The sequence below is a fragment of the Chionomys nivalis genome, chromosome 3 (assembly GCF_950005125.1).
Source record: "Chionomys nivalis chromosome 3, mChiNiv1.1, whole genome shotgun sequence".
NCBI classification, from domain to species: domain Eukaryota; kingdom Metazoa; phylum Chordata; class Mammalia; order Rodentia; family Cricetidae; genus Chionomys; species Chionomys nivalis.
Window position 1 is genome coordinate 73,219,529 of NC_080088.1, and position 19,960 is coordinate 73,239,488.

At 53.8% G+C, this 19,960-nt stretch overlaps 2 protein-coding genes across 6 annotated transcripts; one reads left to right on the forward strand and one right to left on the reverse strand.

Moving 5' to 3' along the window:
- Window positions 1–1,069: 1,069 nt before the first annotated feature.
- Chrd (chordin) lies at window positions 1,070–10,860 on the reverse strand. 3 transcript variants are annotated; one of them, XM_057764228.1, is made up of 23 exons: window positions 10,386–10,860; window positions 10,047–10,150; window positions 9,532–9,661; window positions 9,266–9,394; window positions 9,078–9,177; window positions 8,891–8,978; window positions 8,406–8,547; window positions 8,156–8,296; window positions 7,992–8,074; window positions 7,763–7,910; window positions 7,507–7,613; window positions 7,267–7,386; window positions 6,588–6,744; window positions 6,064–6,284; window positions 5,419–5,532; window positions 4,905–5,168; window positions 4,724–4,817; window positions 4,560–4,613; window positions 4,215–4,318; window positions 3,504–3,606; window positions 2,098–2,252; window positions 1,846–1,945; window positions 1,070–1,524 (listed from the first exon to the last, which is right to left on the reverse strand). In XM_057764228.1, the coding sequence occupies exons 1-23, from the start codon at window positions 10,531–10,533 to the stop codon at window positions 1,472–1,474; spliced, it is 2,859 nt and encodes a 952-aa protein (XP_057620211.1). In that variant the 5' UTR covers window positions 10,534–10,860; the 3' UTR covers window positions 1,070–1,471. The 3 variants fall into 3 exon arrangements, with proteins under 3 accessions (XP_057620211.1, XP_057620210.1, XP_057620212.1); XM_057764227.1 differs by having other exon boundaries at window positions 2,098–2,255; XM_057764229.1 differs by having other exon boundaries at window positions 10,047–10,216.
- Window positions 10,861–11,040: 180 nt separating this feature from the next.
- Window positions 11,041–18,123, forward strand: Thpo (thrombopoietin). 3 transcript variants are annotated; one of them, XM_057764230.1, is made up of 6 exons: window positions 11,041–12,740; window positions 14,154–14,306; window positions 14,527–14,654; window positions 14,903–14,989; window positions 16,859–17,026; window positions 17,250–18,123. In XM_057764230.1, the coding sequence occupies exons 2-6, from the start codon at window positions 14,294–14,296 to the stop codon at window positions 17,829–17,831; spliced, it is 978 nt and encodes a 325-aa protein (XP_057620213.1). In that variant the 5' UTR covers window positions 11,041–12,740; window positions 14,154–14,293; the 3' UTR covers window positions 17,832–18,123. The 3 variants fall into 3 exon arrangements, with proteins under 3 accessions (XP_057620213.1, XP_057620216.1, XP_057620214.1); XM_057764233.1 differs by having other exon boundaries at window positions 17,262–18,123; XM_057764231.1 differs by lacking the exon at window positions 11,041–12,740 and having other exon boundaries at window positions 13,356–14,306.
- The last annotated feature ends 1,837 nt before the right edge of the window (window positions 18,124–19,960 follow it).

Here is a 19,960-nt window from a genome sequence, read left to right on the forward strand (position 1 = left end):
GTGCTGAATCCTTCTGCCGTCTCATCTCTGTCTAGCCCTCATGATCCTCCTACCGCAACAGCAAGGATCTGGCCCAGGCCAGCCACCCCATCATCCTCAACCTAGCCCCTCCACAGACATCCTGCCAAATGCAACAGAAGCCTACCCTTCTCTTGCATGTTTTCCTGCCTCATTCCAGCCAAGCTCCAGAAAGCCCACTGCAACTAGAGTGCTTTTTCTAACAAATACTTGCCAGGCACAAGGCTGGACAGTGGATGTGCTACGTTTGACTCCTCTGAGGGAGATGCCTGGCTTACACAAAGGAAGCAGGGTACATTGAAGAGAATTATCTCAGGGAAATAGCTGCAAGACTAGAACCTGCTTTGGAGGACTAAGACTGTGACTGTTAACTGCACTTTCGGCAGGCCTAACAGTAGCAGCTGTGACTTCTCCCTCCCTGCACCCTACCAGGTTGACCCTGCATTGTTTATACACGCATGTGTCTGATCCCTAGCATCTTACCCTTGTTTCTCTAGGGGCCTGATGGAGTGTCCCATTCCTGGTGGCCCGGATGACAGGACATGGGAAAAGGTAAAGGAAGAAAGGGGTCTCACGTTGTTCTGCCAACACAGCACTTTATCTCAAGATGAGCTTGGTTTTAGCTAGATCAGGGCTGATCTCAGTCCACTCTGATCTGGGCTTGCCCTTGAACTGGTCAGCAGACAACTGTTTTCAGGAAGGAGAATGTGTACCTCGCTTTGTACCAGTGGACAAAGCTGGGTGGCACTTCTGTTTCTTTCCGGGGCAGCTTTAGACAAGGCATCAGCAAAAATGCCAGCTACGAGGAACTCGACTTGAGGTCCCCTGGGTTCTTGGTAATCCAACTCTTTGATGGACAGCCCCAATCCTCTTTCTGGAACCTAACATGCCATCCAACTGCTAGCCATCCTTGCTCCCTAAGCCCCTTCCAGCTCCCAGGGTCAGAAAGAGTCTGGGCCCCGGGGATCCCCTCTTACCTCCTACTTTCAGGTCTTTTTCCACTGGGGCTCACTCAGGGACCTGGCCACAAAGAGCCTACCTCAAACCCAAAGACTGAAAAAAACGTTTTAATAAATACAAAAATCTCTAATAATGACTCTGCTCAGCTCAGGGGCAGCAGGAATGGTGTGAGGGAACCCTTGGTGCTGAGTGAGGATAAATTAAAAATCCAAATAAGCCAGTGGCATTATGTACAGAAGAAAAGAGTTAGGCTTCTGGGGCAGAGGCCAAAAGAGTAACTGGGCAGGAGCTAGCGTGGATATGGCCTTGGTCTGACCCAGCCGTCTTTCCCCTTGTAGAGTTGCAGTTCCCAGAGGTAGTAGGGGAGGAGAAGAAGCAGAACAGAGGCGCTAAAGGCACTGGGCTTCCCACAGGAGAGTCAAGGTCCTCAGCACCGCTCCTTCTCCCAGCTCGGGCCCATCCTCTTGGTCATGTGGCCTTCTGGACACACTCCCTAGGAGCTTTCAGCTTCTTTGTCCAGCTCTGGAAGGGTTCTAGTCTCAGAGGCTGCCGAAAACAGAAGGGAGTGAATATTGAAGGAGAGGAAGAGCAGGGTGGTCTGGAGGAAGGCATGGGGACCTGTCAGAACATTTCTGCTCCAGTCCCAGAGAAGCCCAAATTGTCTGAGCGCATCAGCACACATCTCCTGCATAAGTGGTGTACAGTGCTTCACTGCCCTGACCTTCAGAAATCTCACTTGTAAGAAAGTGGCGATAAGTGGCAAGCCTGGAGGGGTGGGCTGGGCAGTTCCCCACTCCGCGGGGGCACCCTTCCCTCCCGGGTATCATAGGCCCAGCCCACAGCAGCTGCCCAGCTTCCTTCACTTACTCCTTTGGGCTGTGCAGTGGGAACAGCATCGACTCTCCTTCCCTGAGCCGCAGGACAGTGGCAAGGAACAATCGTCCCGCTCACAATGGGGTACCCCTGCCTGGTGCAGGATGGAGAGATACTGAGGTTCCCCAGAGGACACTATAGTCTTCAGCCTCTTCATGAAAAGCCATCTCCAGGTATCTCCCTGAGAAGGTTTCCCTGCTCCAGGCCAAGTATACACTGCCCACCTCCTGCAAGTTCCCCACTTACCCCACATCTGCAGGTAATACAGCTCATCTCCCCAAAGGGGGGTACTGATGGGTGCCAGCTCTGATTCTCTGGGAACCACTGCCCAGCAAAGCGACACCCCCGAGGCCCATCAGCCTGCATGGGGTCTCCCACCTTGGCCTGGGACCCTGGCCCTACTGCTGGGAAAGAAAAGACAAAGTCAGTCCAAAAGGGTCAACTAACTTTAACTTCTCTTTGAATCCCTATCAACTAATAGTTTGATAGGTGATAAATTTGGATGGATGGATGATGGATGGATGGATGGATGGATGGATGGATGGGAGATGGATAGATGAATGTATGGGAGATGGATGAGTGAATAGACGGATGGAAGATGGATGAGTGAATGAATGGATGATTACAGATGGGGTGGATAGATGATGAAGGATGAATGGCAGGTAGATGGGTTGATGGATGGCTAGGTAGGTAGATGGATGGATAGATGGATTGATGGATGGATGGATGGATGGATGGATGGATGGATAGACAGATAGATGTTGGGTGGCTGGGTAGATGGCTGGATGGATGGCTGGATGGATGGCTAGGTAGGTGGATGGATGGATGGATGGATGGATGGCCAGGTGGATGGATGGATGGATGGATGGATGGATGGATGGATGGATGGATGGATGGCCAGGTGGACGGATGGATGGATGGCCAGGTGGACGGATGGACGGATGGACGGATGGACGGATGGACGGATGGATGGATGGATGGCCAGGTGGATGAATGAATGGATGGATGGATAGATGGCCAGGTGGATGAATGAATGGGTGGATGGATGGCCAGGTGGATGGCTAGGTAGGTAGATGGATGCATGGATGGATGAATAGGTAGGTAGATGGATGGATGCATGGCTGGATGAATGGGTAGGTAGATGGATGGATGGATGGATGGATACATGGATGGATGCATGGATGGATGCATGGATGCATGGATGGATGAATGGGTGGGTAGATGGATGGATGGATGCATGGATGGGTGGATGCATGGATGGATGCATGGATGGATGAATGAATGGGTGGATGGATGGATGCATGAATGCATGGCTGGATGAATGGGTAGGTGGATGGATGGATGGATGCATGGATGCATGGATGCATGGCTGGATGAATGGGTAGGTAGATGGATGGATGGATGCATAGCTGGATGAATGGGTAGGTAGATGGATGGATGGATGCATGGCTGGATGAATGGGTAGGTAGATGGACAGATGAGGCCATAGAACTGGAGCCCCATCACCTCACTCTACATGCATGCACATCCTCTCCACTGTTTTCAGCTCCAGGGTAGGTATAAGCAGGGCTCAGTAAATGAGAAGCTCCTCTCCTGTCCCCATCTCACATCCCCACACCCACGGATGAGGCCTTAGTGCCCAAGCCTCTCACCTGGACACTGTTTGCAGCAGTCAGTGGGGTTGGCACGGACTGGCTGAGCACAGGCCAAGCGAGGGCACTGCACCTTCTCACAGTGCACTTCTCCAGTGGCCCCCTGTAGGCATCCATTGAGAAAGGGTGTCAGGAAGAGAGAGTCATAACCCTTCTCTCTCCTTTCCCCACCTCAAGTGAAATGTATGTGCAGCCTTTTACTCAGAGGCCTGAGCCTGCTTTATATACCCAAATTCAAATCCTCACTGTATCTCATGAAATAGTAATGTGTCATATTTATCTGCAGGAGAGGAAAGGTGAGCTTGGGGAAATTCAGAAAGCACCAAGGGGCACCTGAAACCCATCAGCTGGCACAGTCAAAACGTGTACCTGTCAGTTTTTACCCTCTCTTACAGGACATCTGCTCTCAAAACCTAAGGGAAGCCAGGCAGTGGTGGCGCACACCTTTACTCCCAGCACTCAGGAGGCAGAGGCAAGTGGATCTCTGTGAGTTCAAGGCCAGCCTGGTCTACAAGAGCTAGTTCCAGGACAGCTAGGGATGTTGCACAGAGAAACCCTGTCTTGAAAAACCAGGAAAAAAAAATCCAAGGGACCATTCATCAAAATACATCCTGAGTCCCCCAACCCCGCCCATCAAAGATGGGCTTTGCTCTCTTGGCAGCCCCTCCCTGTATCTGCAGACCTAGACCAGAGAAGACGATGTATCCATACCTTGCAGGTGCAGACAGCACACTTAATTAAGCCAAAGGGGGGCACAACGGGGTGCCACCGGGTACCCGCTGCCCTCCAGCTCCGGTCACCATCAAAATAGCAGCCTGGTGGGGAAGAGTACCCAGCTGCCATTAGTACTGACCTTGTCAACTAGGCCCACAACCAAGCCTCAGGCCAGTCCCACACCAGCCTAGGCAAAAACCAGTAAATACTACTGTCGACTGCCAGGTGTGCTTAGAACCTGCGCGCCTCAGCTTCCTCCAGACACACACTCCGTTGCCCCCTTGCCCTAACCCATGGGCTTCTTTGGATCTTCTCAGCCCCGGACCCACCCTCCCAGCTCACCCTCTCCTGGCTCCAAGTTTGGTAGCCCGGGGAAATCTCTGCTGCGCTGTTTCTCTGTGGAGACAAAGAAAGGGTGAGGCAGAGTGGCCCCTGCTTCCCACCTTTGAACACTCCTCTCCCATGGACGCTTCTCCACTACCTTTCCCTCCTTTCAGGACATTCACCTGGACACACGGGACAGCACTGGTCCAGTGCCTGCACCGGGTGGGGGCAGCTTAGTGGTGGGCACACTACAGGATCGCAGATCACTGTCCGTCTCTGTGGAGAGGGGCCAAGGCTTTGAAGATGCGCTGGGCCCGGTGCCCCAGACCCTGTGGCCATCTGAGCCCTACCCAGACATCCTACCTGGCAGGTGCAGAGTGAGCAGAGTGGGTCATAGTTGGGTGACCAGCGAGCCCCGTGGGAACGCTGCTGCCCCTCGAAGAAGCATGTGTTAGGGTCTCGGGATCTCCCAGGACTGCCGTGTTTGGCTGGTACTGGGGCTTCAGGCCCAGGTCCAGCAGGCAACACAGGCAAGGCAGCTGCCTCTCCATTTGGAGCCACTGGTAGCCGCGCTCCTTCTGAGGCCAGGCGCAGACCTGCCACCTCACACTGGCTGGCGATGTGCACCTGTGAAGACAGAGGGACCCTGAGGTTGGGCTTCCCCCCCCCTCACGTCTCTAACCACCGCTGCTGGTGGTGGACAGGCACACCCAGGCAGAGACGATTTGCTTCAGTACGCATGCCAGCTGCGAAGCCAGGGTGGTGGACTGCCAACCTCTTTAGGCACCTGTGTGGCTCCATGCTTCTCATTAGCAAGAATCTTATGCTACCACCTTAGGGATCAGAAAGCAAAAGCAACTGCACCATCCCCACATACCTGCCCGCGCAGTTCCCCTCTGGGGCTACTCTTGGTGGTGATCAACAGGGAGGCTGTGCCCTGCGCCAGGTGCCGCAGCAACACGGGCTCCAGGTCTTTGACCACACCCTGAGCCTGCAGACAGACCAGGTGAGGAGCAAGAACAAAGCACTTGAGGGGTTTCTATCATTTCATTTCATGCCTATGTGGTTTTGGGCCTGGTGCCCACAGAGGCCAGAAGAGGGCGTTGGATTCCCTACAGCCCAAGTGACAGATGGTTGTGAGCTACCTTGTGGGTGCTGGGAACTGAAACTGGGTCCTCTGGAAGAGCAGCCACCCCGCTGAGCCACCTCTCCAACCCCACAAGGCACTTGACAAAGCCTACTGTCCCCAGTTTGCAGGTGGAGAAACAGAGGCAAGCCATTATGGTCCATCCCACCTACTCCTTTAGAGACTCAGGACCTCTATCCTAGGGACCATTTGGGACAGAGGACACAGAGAAGAAGATGCATACATAACATTTATACCTCGGCCCAACTGACACCTCAGACCATGCCCACTCTATACCAGGCCGCCTGTCCTCTCCGCCTCAACCATAAGCCCAAGCAGCCCTTCAAGCTAAAGAGCAGAAAATATCCAAGCTTATCCCTCTCTCTATGTCCTTACCTCTGAGCCATAGAATCCCTTCAGTAGCCGCTGGGGCCCTGGCACACCAGGAGGCCCGAGGAGGTGGGCACTGACAGTGCCTTGCTCCGAGCCACCAAGCCCAGCTAGTAGCACTTCATAGTGTAAGTGGCAATGCGTATCCAGGGAGAGCCAGGCATGCCCTGCTGCCTGACTTCGCACCGGGGGTGACACTAGGGCCCCTGCCAGAGGCACAGGCAATCCTGAATCCAAACAGATGAGAGATGACAGGTGAGGAGAGTGAGCTCTCACTCAGCATACCCCGTCACAGACCCTGGGGCCTAGAAGGCACTGTCCATAAACCACAGCAAGTCTTAGATTCCTTGTACGAAGACCACAGGGAGGGTTGGCCAGTGGCAGCACCCTATGCATCCCCACCCCTCTAAATGCCACCAAGAACCAGGCAGAGGAGGCCACATGAGGCTCTGGCTCCCTGGCACTATCCCTCAGATGCTTGGTGACAGGTCAGAGGATACAGAAGGGCAGGTGGACCCCGAAACACTCACTGTCATAGTGGGCACTGTGCCCGCTGTAGGGCAGGGCCGTCACATGCCCCCGAAGCTCTCCATCTGGGAAGTCCTTGGTGCCAATATTCAGGAACAGCTCATTCTGGAGCAGCATATGAGCCCCTCGGGCACCCAGGCCAGAGCAGATACCCACAGCCTAGGGGTCAAAGAGGGATGAGCCCTCTCAGCTTTCAGATTCCAAGGCCTTTCTGTGTTTTGTGCCTCCACGGCACACATATATCCTTCCTCATGCCAATAATGCCGGACAAGAACCTCACAGGTCAAGTTTCAAGGCCCTCCTCTGCACTTCCTAGGCACACAGCAACCCTTGAAGAGCTACTTAGCATTTAGTCCTTACTTCCTCATCTATGGAAGGGTACTGTGGGTCAAAAACTGCATAAACAAAGCAACCAGTGCAACGCCCAACACAAAAGACTCCAGAGTAGCACCCCACCTATGGCACTGTCTCCCTGCCTCGTGTCTTCCAGGTAACTGTGAGCTTGCTGAGAATGCGGGCAGGGTCCCAGCCTAAGCTTTGCTAGAATGTGTCAAATGAATAAGGACCCATTGAGAGAGCCCATGAGTGTGTGAACAACACTGCACACCCCTATTCAACCAACCTGGCTTCCCGCAGCCCATGTATTGGCAGCCCTGGCACAACTCTGCCTGGGGCCCTCACCATGTGTCCTCCCAGCTGGAGTCCAGCCATGTGGCACAGGACAGTGCGCTGGTTCTTCCGCTGAGGCTTGGTCTCGAGTGTCACGGCCACCACCTCGCTACCTGTACCTACCACTTGCACCTGGTGGGCAGGGTTGGGGGAAGGCAAATGGATTGCCAGCCAAGACCTAGGGCCTTGCCCGCTGCTGGTCAAGGCTCTGCCCTGCTGCCCTCCCTACCTCCTACAGCTTCTGACTCTTACCTGATAGATCAGGGAGCCATTTCCTAGCAGAATGAAGCTGGCTGAGCCAGCAGCACCCGTCTGGACTGGGAACAGGGCATCAGCCCCACAAAGGACGCTTTGAAGGACTGCAGGGGGCAAGACAGGTGGCGGCAAACTCGTCCACGCCCAGAGCCCCCAGGAACTCTCCCCCACATCTACTTTGGCCTCTCCTTTAGCACGAGTTTGTGCCTCTGAGTTGTGTGTGCCCACAATGCCAAGCCCCACCCCACCTCACCATCGCAGCTCCGCCTGGTAGTAATGTATCCACTGATGCGTAGCTCTGGCCCACCTGCCCTCTCTAGGACCATCTGCAACTCCCCCCGCACCAGCCAGTCCATCTCTTGGTCTGTAAGGCTGGGCAGCACCTCAGCAAAACCTGGCTCCTGAGAACAGAGCAGAACGTGGTGGGCAACAGCCAGCCAGAGGCCAGGGCAAGCAGCAGCAAGAGTCAGACCTTCCCTTACCTGTGCTGAGGTGTTGGCCTGGAGCTCTCGGAGTGGCTGTCCCTGGTGGAGAATCTGAAGCTTCAGGGGAACCTGAGCTGGTCCTGCAAGGGCTGCACATGTGAGCATTTCTGAGAGACGAGCACTCTCCCTATACTTTCATGCACATCTTCTCCACTGCTTACCTCCATCCCTGGGTCCTAGCAGACCCCGGAAGAGCAGCAAAAAATGTAAGGAGTCTTCCGTGTCACTGAGGGTGAGCAGGGCTATGCCCCCCACACCCTGAGGCTGTGGGTCTTCCAGCGTCAGGATGGCACTGAAGGTCTCTGAGGAATGGAGGATCAGAACAGCCATCAGAAAATCTTCTCTTGAGCCCACCTGCCCTGATAGAGAAGGCATAGCCCTTTATATCTGAAATCTGCCCATTCTCCCTACCTGCAGCCAGAGCCCCTTGCCAAATGAGAGGCCCCCAGACTTCTCCTGAAGGATGAGTGGCTGTCACAAGAGCTACATGCAGCTGTTCTGCCCTCAAAAGCCTCAGAGATAGTCGAGGCACTGCCCGCCACACCCCACAAACCTAGGGCAAAGAGACAAGAAAGTCTAGAGTCACTATACAGGACAAGCCAGCTACAAGACCCATTCCTGATGAGGGAGGATTATGGAAGGGAGATCCCAGACCCTCCTAAGAAGGACCCAGGATCCTTGAATTTAAGTCCTGGCTTACCACTTTCTAGCCAAATGACCTTGAACAAATCACATTCTGCTATTCTGAGCCTCAGTTCCCTCCTCTGTAAAATGGGCATCATAATGTCAGGGCCTTCCTCCCACTGGGCTGTTGTGAGAACCAAAGGAGGCAATGCAAAGCATGCTCTCAGCAAGCGCCCATTTTGGATAAGCACTCATAAATGGCATCATCTCACCAGGCCATCCTGGGTTGGGGCAGCAGGGTGTTCAAACAGGATGTTGCCTGTGGGATCTGTGAACCGAACCCTGCTGGGGCGGTCCAGCCTGTGAAGAAAGGTCTAGTGAGACTGGATCCTAAACCTACAGGTTCCCTTTCCTGCCCCCATTAACTGCTCCAAGCCGCTGCTCTTTCCCTGGTCTCACCGCTGGTAGGAGATAGAGAAGCGAAGACTTGAGCGCTGCAGAGAGACCCGAGTGCGAGCTACGGCCTGCGACCTCGGTCCTGTCAGCAGCGCCACAAAGTCTGTGAGAAGAAGAGAAGATGGCCTGAGTACTGTCAAACCCTGCCGCTGGCCCCAGACTTCGTCAGGTTCACCTCCACCCCAACCTACCCGTGTGGCCATCAGCACGTGTCCGCTCTCCAGCACCGGGTTCCCCTCGATCGCTGTAACTGCGGTGCTCTGGGTCCCTTGGATACTCGAAGACTAGGCCAGCTGGCTGCCGATCTAGAGTGCTGCGCTCTGTGCCGGGAGTAAGGAGTAAGACCACTCGCTTCATCAGGGTACCAGGAGGACCAGTCCTCTTCCGCGATCCAAGCCCTACAGAACCTAAAGTTGAGCCCTCCACCCTCCCTAACACGGGGCACAGCGGGCCTCACCCTGCGGGCAGGTCTGGCAGCAGTGTCCTGGCAGCTGGCGCGGCTGCCTGCAGGCCAGGGTCGGGCACTGGGGTTTGATGTTCTTGCAGCTGACCCTGCCAGGGCCCCTCCCACGGCGAGCCCACTGAGGCTGATGGCAGAGAACACAGGGAAATTAAGTGAGTGTAACGTGCAACCATCAGACGCCAGGATAACATCCTCTGCTGGAATCAGTCAACTCTGCTATTTACAAGTGACATGGCCCTGGACAAGTTTCTTAACTGCTCTGAGCCTTGACGTCCCTGTCTGTAAAGTAAGGGTAATAATGGCATTTATCTAGCAAGGTTGTAATGGGAGGGGGGAAGTTGGCTAACAGCCAGTCACATAGTGAGCGATCAATAACTGTCAACACCGCAGACTTGAAAGGGGTTTCCCCGGATTTGAGGACCAGCCTTCCCCTGAGCATCTCTACGGCTTAGGACGCCAGCGTTCCGCTACCCTCTAGGGTAGGACGGGCAGCTGCGGTATCCACTCACCGCTTCACAGGCGCACAGCACGCAGCGCATCACCCCAAAAGGCTCCCCCAGGTCCGGGTGCCACGTCTCGTCCAAGGCATAGACCTTCCCGCCGAAGGAGCAGCCTGTGGGGACGGGCTTGGCTGGCGGCCGCTGTCCGGTTGCTCGTGCCGTAATGCCTGCTCCGGGTTCTGCCCGCCAGGCCCTGGGTCCCTTGGCACCGTGCGCCCTGGCGCCTCTGCTTACCCCTCCCGCCCTCCCGCTACGCCAAGCCACCTGCGCCCGGGGCCCTCTCCCACTGGGTGCAGACTTGCCCCGAGCCAGACTCCCCGCCCGCGCCTCCCCCTGACGCCCACCTACCTGCCGCTCCCCGAACAGGCAGCGGCTCCTTCTCGGAACGGATGGGCAGCGCAGGGGGCTCCGGGCCAGTGCCACCGGCCGGCCGCGAGCCGAGGAGCAGCAGCCCGAGGAGCAGCCGCGGGGCCGGCGGGGCCGGGAGGCTCGGCATGACGCGGAGCGGCGACAGCTGGGGAGGCGGGCGGGAGGAGGGAGCAGGAGAGGGAGTAGGGCAGGACCAGAGGCGGGCCAGCGGGAGGGGGCCGGGGCCAGGAGGGGGGCAGTGGCGAGGGGCTCGTCTCGCAGTCGCCGAGTCCGCTCCCAGTCGGGCGGGGCGGGAGAGCGCGGGCGGCTGGGCGCTGACCCGGGCCGTACGCCGCTCTAGTGCCCTAGGCGCCGGCTCCGGCCCGTTTTATGCCCGCGCCAGGAGTCCCGGCCCGGGGCCTCCTCCTAAGCAAACGGGGCGCGGCGGCGGCTCCGCAAGGAGCCCGGCTGAGCCCGGGGGGTCCAGCCCAGCAGCAGCGGCCGGCTCGCGAGTGGGGGAGGGGGACAGGCTGGGACCCGGCAGGGGAGGAGGGAGGGACTGAAGGAGGGGGGAGCGGAGTGGGCAGGGGGAAGGGAGGAACCAGGGGGCGCAAAGAGGGGGAGGAGAGGCGGGCTTCGACACCCCCCCACACACACTCCTTGCGGCCACCCCTGTGGCCGGACCAGGAGATGGTGTCCATCCCAAGACCGGCGCCTCGGGCTAGTGAAAGGACAGATGCTGGGCCTCCGGCCTGTGCCAGTCATGGGCAGGATGGGCCGCTGGAGGATGAGGGCTTGTCTTGGAAAAGGACAATGATCTTCCCCTGCCTAAGACCCACGGCACCCTCCTCCTTTCTTCACCCTGGCTATATTCCTAGTTCTCTTCTAGGGTCTTTCTGGAGTTCCCAGGGACAGGGACCAAGTAAGAATCAAAAAGTCCTCCCTACACCCAGCAGAGTAATAACCTCCGCCTTATAACCTGTTCACAAGTCCATCCAACCATCACCTGGCTTTCTAACCCTTTCTCTTTATCCAAGGGACCACCCTCTCCCTCTCCAGTTCATCCCCCAACCTCCTTTGTCTGGCTTCTCTAGTCCTTCCTCCCCATCTCCTCCACCCCCATTCTTCCCACTATTCCCAGCACCGGGCTTCCTAATCTTAGGAGGCATCTCTTCTTATTGAACTAGAGAATTCCGGGATCTGGGCCACACTCCTTAGTGGACAGCCCATCCTCAGAGAAGGCGCAGGAGAAAGGCCGAGGAAGAACAAGGGAGAGAGCATAAGGTCAGGCCAGGAGACCCCTGAGGACAGGGACTGTGGGGAGACAGGGACTGAGGAGAAAGCACAGGAGCTAGCGCCAGGGCCAAAGGAAGAAAGAGAGGAGCCAGCAGAGTTATTGTGGGGGAGGCTCAGCAGCTGTCTTCCCCGACACAGGGACAGATGGGGCTGGTTATTTCTCTTGTCATGTGTACAGTGGTAGGAATGGAAGAGGGCCATTGGGCAATCAAGGGCAGGCCTGTACACAGCACTGTGTTTAGATAGCTAGGTCCCTGTTCCCCCAGTAGAAAGAAAGGCACCTGAGTCCAGTCAATCTGTCTGTTTTTCTTTCTTTTTTAGACAGATTCTCAGTATGTAGCAGTGGCTGGCTTGGAACTCACTAGATAAAACAGGCTAACCTCAAACTCATAGAGATCCACCTGCCTCTGCCTCCCAAGTGCTTTGGGCCCAGTCTTAACAAACACGTACCCCTTCCCTGCCCAGCTCCTTCAAACTGCCCATAGCTTCTTTCCTATAACATGATCATTCTCTAACACAGGCAACACCTAAATTGCCAGTTGAGAAATACCAAGAAAGCTAAGGTGCTGTTGGATTTCGGCAGCAGGTATAGCATTCAGGGAAAAGAAATTTGGAGAGCTAGGAACTGAGACTCCATCAATCTAAAGCAAGACCTCTCTTTCCCATGGACAAATGTATTCTGCCAGATTGCTCCTGGACTAAACCCTCTCCTCTCTCCCTCATCCAGATCCCAAGGTCCCAGGTTCCCTAGGACATGAGACAGCTCCCCCTATGTAAATCCTCACTGGAGTCTGTGTGGGTGGAGGAGCTGGGCTCAATTCATGGACCATGGTCCAGGCAGGGGCTCCAGGTCCAGTAGGTAGGAAAAGAACTCGTCATTTCCGGGGCCTTCACCACGGTTTGGTGGCTCACAGCTTTCTGATTGGGTGGAAGTTGCCTGGGCAGGCTTGTGACCCTGCTGCAGAGGAGGGGCTGTGCCCCAGCGAGTGTCTTCCTACCTACCTGCTCCCCAGAGTGCTGCCTGCTGTGCACCTTGGTCCTGGAGCCCTTTTCCACCTGGTGAGTGACAAGCACAGTTTGGGGTTAAGTGAGGGAATGGTATGAAGAACAAAAAAGAACTGGGCTCTTAGCTGGGGGAGGGGCAGGCAAACTGGAACCTACAGGCACTGACCTTTGTCAAGAAGAGTGGAGCCTTCCCAGAATGGGAGGAGCGGGACAGAGCAGGGAAAGGGGGTTGGGTACTGGTTTATGAGGGACTATTCACAGACTTGGTTGAATTCAGAATAGTCCTGGCTGCCTCGGATCCATGAGAAAATAAGAAAGGAAGTGTGTGTCGGGCTAGAGAACTCGGCACTAAGGGACATAATCCTAATCCCCATTCTCATATGGTCATTCAAGTTAGCTTAAGGTTCTGAATCCTGGGACTGGGAAAGCTGGGTCAGGTGAACCAAGGCACAAGAAGAGGGTAATGGGAGGAGGGCTTGCGTATGTTGACAGACCTACAGGAGATCCCAATATTGAATCAGGTGCAGGCCTCTTTGCTCAACTTGTGAATAGTGGGGGGTCCTAGGAAGGGACTGGAAGGGATCTGGAGGGGGCGGGGAGGCTGGTGCAGCTGAGATGGATGCATTGGCAAGTGTCTAAGGTGAGATAAGCATGCAGGGTAGGTGGCATTTTGCTCTCAGTGTCTCATCCTGGGCCACTTGCCTCAGGAAGTCCTAGCGCTGTGAGTCCTTTGATTTGAATAACGGGGCATTTCAGAACTTGGAAGTCCAAACAAGAGTCCCAGGTTTTATTTGTGGGGTGACCAGGGAAAGAAAGAGAAGGTAGTGTCTCTTCTTAATTCCTGCTTCTGGTGGTCCGTTATATGTTTATCCACTCCCCTGCCTCAGCCCCACTTCCAACACTATGGCTGTCCTTCAACACATGTACTCATCTGCCACTTCCTCTTTTTAGCTGATAACCCATTTTTTTACTCTTCCCCAGATTTACACAACACTTCCGTTCTTTATTCCCATCCCACATTCTCACCCACTAACAACCAGTGTTGCACAGAATTTGAGCCCAACTAAGATATGTGTGTAGCCAGGCGGTGGTGGCACATGCCTTTAATACCAGCACTCGGGAAGCAGAGACAGGCGGATCTCTGTGAGTTCCAGGACAGACTCTCCATAACTACAGAGAAACCCTGTCTCGAACACAACAAACAAACAAAAAAGATATGTGTGTATATGTCATGTCTTGCTGCACTCAGCAGGGCAACAATTGACAGACAGGGAAGCAAAACCATATCTGAGTCACCAAAGAGCCCTCACAAAGAGGAGATACTGTATGCTTCAGTCACAAGAAAACATAGGAGCAGATGGAGCGCTAACAGCTCTAGTCCTGGCCAGCCAGAAGCTCCGAGCATGTGTTTCCCCATGCCAAGCAGTCTTTGAAACTTGAAAGATTCACTCTCTCTGTCATTTTCAGGATAGCTTCCTTGGCCCACCTGTGCCCCCACACCACTCTGCACAAAAGTGTAAGAGCTCAAGCCGCCTCCATGGCCCCAGGAAAGATTCAGGGGAGAGGCCCCATCCAGGGAGCCATACCTGCCAGACACCCTAGCCAGAATGGAGCTGACTGGTAAGAAAACACTCGGGGAGCTAGGAACAAGTTCAAGAATGGCTTGGTGCGGTAAGAGGTGGGGATGATGCTACAGAAGCAGAGGGCTGGGAAACCCAGGCTCCCGAGAAAAGGGTTTTGTCTGGACAGCAGACCCCTAGGTTTCAAATAGGAATCCCTGAGTCACCACCTAAGAGTGATTGTCTCTTTACGAACCCTTCAACTTCACTTCTCGTCTAAGATTTGCTCCTGGTGGCCATGCTTCTCCTTACTGCAAGAATAACTCTGTCCAGCCCAGCTCCTCCTGCCTGTGACCCCCGACTCCTAAATAAACTGCTTCGTGACTCCCATCTCCTTCACAGCCGACTGGTGAGCATCCCAAGCACTAGGCCTCCTCTCCACCTAACTGATGAGGTACTCTTTCACGTCCTCACTCCAGTACTGTCTTTGGCAAGGCCACAATGTCCTGGTCCCTCCCTGGCAAGGGCTGTGATTTGCACTAGAGTCCTTTAAAGGCTCTAGTATGGAAATGGTACCAAGGGAGAGCACCTCAGTCACGGGCCACCATCCTGCTCTCTGTTTTAGCTTCTTTCCTCCCTACCCATCTTTCTTCACAGAGCCAGTGCCCTGACATCAACCCTCTGTCTACACCTGTCCTGCTGCCTGCTGTGGACTTCAGCCTGGGAGAATGGAAAGCCCAGACGGTAAGAGCATCCTTGACGGCTTCCCTCACACATGCAAGGTGTGGGATGCTTCCCTCGAGTCTAAGGCCAGCCTCAGAAGTACTATGAGCACAGGCCAGCCTGGGCTACAGACTGAGGCTCCCATCTCAAAAAAAGACAAAAAGGGGGGATGGGAGAGAAATCTCCCTAAACCCTGTCATCATCAGATCCCTTCTATTCCCCACAGTATTTTTGTTTTTAATCTATATAGGTGTTTTGCCTGCATGCTAGGAATTGAACCTGGGTCATCTGGAAAAGCAGCAAGTGCTCTTAACTACTGATCCCTCTCTCTCTGGCCTCCTAAAATTCTTGAGATCCCGAAAAGTCTCACCTTCAACTTGGGCACCTTAACCCAATTTATAGTCACCAGTGACGAGATCTTGAGGAAATAAGGACAAATTTCTGACCAATATATCAAAGAGGCTTGGCTGGTGGCTCATGCCTTTAATCTCAGCACTCGGGAGACAGTGACAAACAGATCTTCTCTAACCTTTGACCTATTCTTATTGTTGTTCAATATGATGATTATTTCGTTTTTCAAGACAGGGTTTCTCTGTAGCTTTAGAGCCTGTCCTGGAACTCGCTCTGTAGACCAGGCTAGCCTCTAACTCACAGAGATCTGCCTATCTCTGCCTCCCGAGTGCTGGGATTAAAGTCATGTACCACTAGTGCCCGGCTTCAACCTTTTTGTTGTTGTTTTGTTTTGCTTTTGAGAAAAAGTTTCTCTGTAGCTTTGGAGCCTGTCCTGGAACTAACTCTTGTAGACCAGGCTGGCCTTGAACTCACAGAGATCAGCCTGCCTCTGCCTCCCAAGTGCTGGGATTAAAGTCCCACCACCAACAGGCTTTCAATCTAATTTTTTAAAACCCATTTATTTATAAATATGGTGGGGTCATGCCATGGTGTACATATGGGGGTCAGAGGACAATCTGCAAGACTGATTCTCTCCTTCTACCGTGTAAGTCCCAGAGACTGAAGTCAGGTCATCAAGCTTGGCCACAAGCATCTTTACCCTCTGAGCCATTTCGATGGTGCCACAATCTTCTTAGTTGGCATGAAGGAAGTCTGAGCTACTGCCCACAGGTGACAGAAGCCAGAAAGTATCACTAAAATATAGGCAAAATCAAGATTCAAACCCTTTGCTGGGCATGGCAATACAAACTAGAAATCCCAGCAGCTCAGAAGGTGGGGTAGAAGGATGAGCGGCAGCCTAGCTTAGGCTATACAGTGAGGCCTTGTCTCAAGAAAAAAAAAAAAGCAAAATCAAGCCAGGTGACACATGCGTATACTCCGAAGAATGTGCTTCCTGGTCTGGAGAAGGATGATGGCACTACAGACCCCAGCTCTAGCTCTGTGTTCGTGACAGGGTCTCACTAGGTATTCCGGGCTGGCCCTGAACTTGGGAGCCTCCTGTGTCAGCACCCCTTAAGTGCTAGGATTACAGGCATGTGGCATCAGACCCAGCTCTGCCATCTGTTAAGTCCCTTTCCGTCCTCTTCGTGGTTACTGGGAAAGTCCTGTTGCTACGTTTAGATTAGAAATGGCACAGCAATTCTGTAGCGGAAAGAACAGACTTGAAGCGCCACAGCCTAGAGCTAAAAGCTGCATGCAGGTAGGGTGGCTTTCTGACCAGAAGTCCACGCAAGACCAGGCTAGGTTGATGGACACCGGAGTTACTGAAACAGAGGCCAATGGCCAGTTGTTAGGAGACTGCAAAGGAATTCCTGTGATGGGTGGGACCCTCATCCTGTCCAATTCCCAGCTCCTATGATTCATCCCGCTGGCTACTCCATGGGCTCCCCACCCATTATTAGCACGTTTCTCAAACAGACCACTTCTCCTGTTTCCCAGGCACAGACCAAGGCTCAGGACATTCTAGGAGCAGCTACCCTTCTCCTGGAGGGGGTGATGGCAGCGCGAGGACAGCTGGAACCCTCCTGCCTCTCCTCCCTCCTGGGACAGCTTTCCGGGCAGGTTCGCCTCCTCTTGGGGGCCCTGCAGGGCCTCCTAGGGGCCCAGGTAAGTCCGCGGGCAAGAGACCTCTAAAAACCACCGTTACTAGTCCCTCTAAAGAATTGGGGGAGACAAGGGATTCTGGGTGCCTTCAGTGTAAAAAGGCTGGCCTATAAGGAGTGCTGCTTCCCAAACACCTGGCTGCTGGCAATGACCTTTTCCTCCTTAGTCAAGAGAGGCCTGGTAAATGGGCCTGCTCTCTGGCCTCAGGCCCATCCTCTGCCCTCAGCTTCCCCCACAGGGCAGGACCACAGCTCACAAGGATCCCAAGGCCATCTTCCTGAGCTTGCACCAACTGCTGAGAGGAAAAGTGCGCTTCCTGCTGCTAGTAGAAGGTCCCACCCTCTGCGTCAGGCGGGCCCTGCCCAACACGGCTGTCCCGAGCAGGACCTCCCAACTCCTCACACTACACAAGCTCCCAAACAGGACTTCTGGATGGCTGGAGTCGAACTTCAGTGTGGTCACCGGAACTCCTGGCCCTGGGCTTCTGAACAGGGTTCAAGGACTTGTGACCAAGGTTATCCCTGGTCAGCTGAATCAAACCTCCTGGTTCCCAGACCAAATCCCCGGACACCTGAACAAGACACACGAACCTGGGAATGGAACTCATGGGCTCTTCGGTGCAGCCTCACTTCAGACCCTGGACACCTCAGTTCCGCCAGGAGCTTTGAACAAAGGCTCCCTGCCACCCAACCTCCAAAGTGGATATCCCCTTTCTCCTGCCCATGCTCCTGATGGACACACGTTCTTCTCTCCTTCACCCACCTCGCCCACCCATAGGTCTCCATCCCAGTTCCACCCCGCTTCCTGATCCCTCCACCACTGTGCCTGCCTCTGCCAGCCCGCGTCCAGTTGCAGCGTCCCCCCACTCCCAGAATTTGCCTCAGGAAGTGTAAGGGACACAGGCGCAGCCAGTATCTGCAGTGTCTCAGACACAAGCCTTCCCCAGGAGAGGCAGCTGCAGCGGCACTAGACGTCCTGCTTGCCCTGGGAAAGGCTTCATGGGACAGGCGATCATAAAATTTCAGGAACTATTTTTTTAACCTATCAACAATATTCAGAGCAGCTAGTTATCTTTGGTCTATTTTCTGTATAAATTTGAAAATCACTAATTCTCTCTATGTGTTTTCTACAAAGGCCCAGACAGGCCAAGCCTTAGGGGTAGATATTAACATTGTATCAGAAAACAAAAAGGTCCTTTCCTTTGCTCCCACCCCAGTGCCCTCACTCGGTTCTCTGTCTCAGTGAGACTGGTCCTCTTGACAAAGGAATAACAAGTTACCTCTTAGACACCCCTATTTAGAGACAAAACTGAGCCTGTGGGAGAATAAATGAGAGCATCCAAGAGCCAACTAAAAATCAAGGGAGCAATATTCTTCTCGGGGGCAATAGATCTCCTGGACCCTGCCTCCCAGGAAAGCTAACAGGAAGCCTGGGGAACCCCATTCCCCAGGTAAGGCTGTGCAAATGGTTCAGTAAAGACTAGACCTGGATGTGGCAGCTGAGCAAACAGCTAAGTGCAGCAGCAGCTCAGCAGGAGCTTAGCCAGGCCTGGGCTCCTGCTTCCCTCCTGTGGAGGTCGGGCGGAAGTGCAGGAAGTGGCAAGAGCAAGGCTCCACAGCTCACACAGCAGGACAAGCAGAGCAGCTAAGGCTCTTTCTACTTCCCACAAACGCATCTAAAAAGCAGCCTTGTGTGACTACCATGAACTCCACTGGGAACCCCGAAATGAAGGCAAACTTCTGGGGGTTTTGCAAATTAAGTGCTTTGTTGGTGCTAGAAGTTTACGTTACACAAAAACAAAACTGCATTGCCGGGGTTTACCTGCTACCCCAGAGCCTGTGAGAAGGCTGGTGGGAAGGTCTTCCTCACTCCTGTCCCAGAGTACAGGAGGAGGCTGCCATGAAGGCGGAGGAGCCAGGATCTCAGAATTCCAAACACTGCCACAGCAAAAGCAAGAGAACAGTGTTCTTCACAGAGGCAATAGGCACCCCAGAATCTCTCCCCACAACTCTGTATGGTAGATATTAGCCATCTGTTCTACACATGAAGACACCAAGACCAGAAGGGCTTCCCGATGGTCACACAGCCTTCAGGCAGAAAAAGGATACCCAGCCTGAGTCGCAGCCCATTCACCTACCCAGTATGGTGGTGTCTGATGCCCTCCAGTCCGTCTATGTAATAGAGATGTTGTACGCTCTTGTGGTTTGTTTTTTTCAAAACAGGATTTCATTGTGTAGCTCTGGCTATCCTAGAACTCACTTTGTAGACCAGGCTGGCCTCAAATCCAGAGATTCATCTGCTTCTGCCTCTTCAGTACTGAGATTAAAGGCGGGTGCCACCACCACCCAGCTGTAAATACATTCTTAAGAAGCTCTGGGAAGACCAGAGCTTGTGGTGGGGATGATAATTCAGTCATCTCCAGGTGTCCCTGTGGGCAGACCTGGGGCAGAAGTCAACAAATGCACAAAGCTAAAGAATGTTATCAAAATCTCAGAGTGTCAGTCAGTTTCTAGGCAAGAGTAGTTTACCGACACTAATTCTAGGGTAAGTATAATTTGTAATTTGTTGTAACACTAAAGGAGGTTAAACTTAACACTTAAAAATAAATTTAGGAGTGCAGGCTCCAAAGCTAGAGAAACCCTGTCTCAAAAAAACCAAAATAAATAAATAAGTTAATAAACAAATAAACAAATAAATAAATGTAGGGTGGGTGAGACGGCTCAGTAGGTGAAAGGGCTTAACATGCAAGCCTGACATGAGTCTGATGCCTGGAACCCATGGAAAAGGAAAGAATCAACTCCCAAAGTTGTCTTCCAACCTCATGCATGTCATCACATGCTGATGCCCACACTTGCACATATACATCATACACAAATAACCAAAGTTAAAAGGCAAAAAAAAAAGTTGGAAGTGATGGTACATGTCTGTAAACTCAAT

What these genes read in the sequence shown, in the direction of transcription:
- Thpo (XM_057764230.1), top strand. An exon ending in GAGAATGGAAAGCCCAGACG is followed by an intron (nt 14,990 to 16,858) that starts GTAAGAGCATCC and finishes CCTGTTTCCCAG; the next exon opens with GCACAGACCAAGGCTCAGGA. An exon ending in AGGGCCTCCTAGGGGCCCAG is followed by an intron (nt 17,027 to 17,249) that starts GTAAGTCCGCGG and finishes CTCTGCCCTCAG; the next exon opens with CTTCCCCCACAGGGCAGGAC.
- Chrd (XM_057764229.1), bottom strand. Translation starts at nt 10,533, where the DNA reads ATGCCGAGCCTCCCGGCCCCGCCGGCCCCGCGGCTGCTCCTCGGGCTG. An exon ending in GTGCTGTCTGCACCTGCAAG is followed by an intron (nt 3,607 to 4,214) that starts GTATGGATACAT and finishes GGATGCCTACAG; the next exon opens with GGGGCCACTGGAGAAGTGCA. An exon ending in GTATTACCTGCAGATGTGGG is followed by an intron (nt 1,946 to 2,097) that starts GTAAGTGGGGAA and finishes ATCCTGCACCAG; the next exon opens with GCAGGGGTACCCCATTGTGA.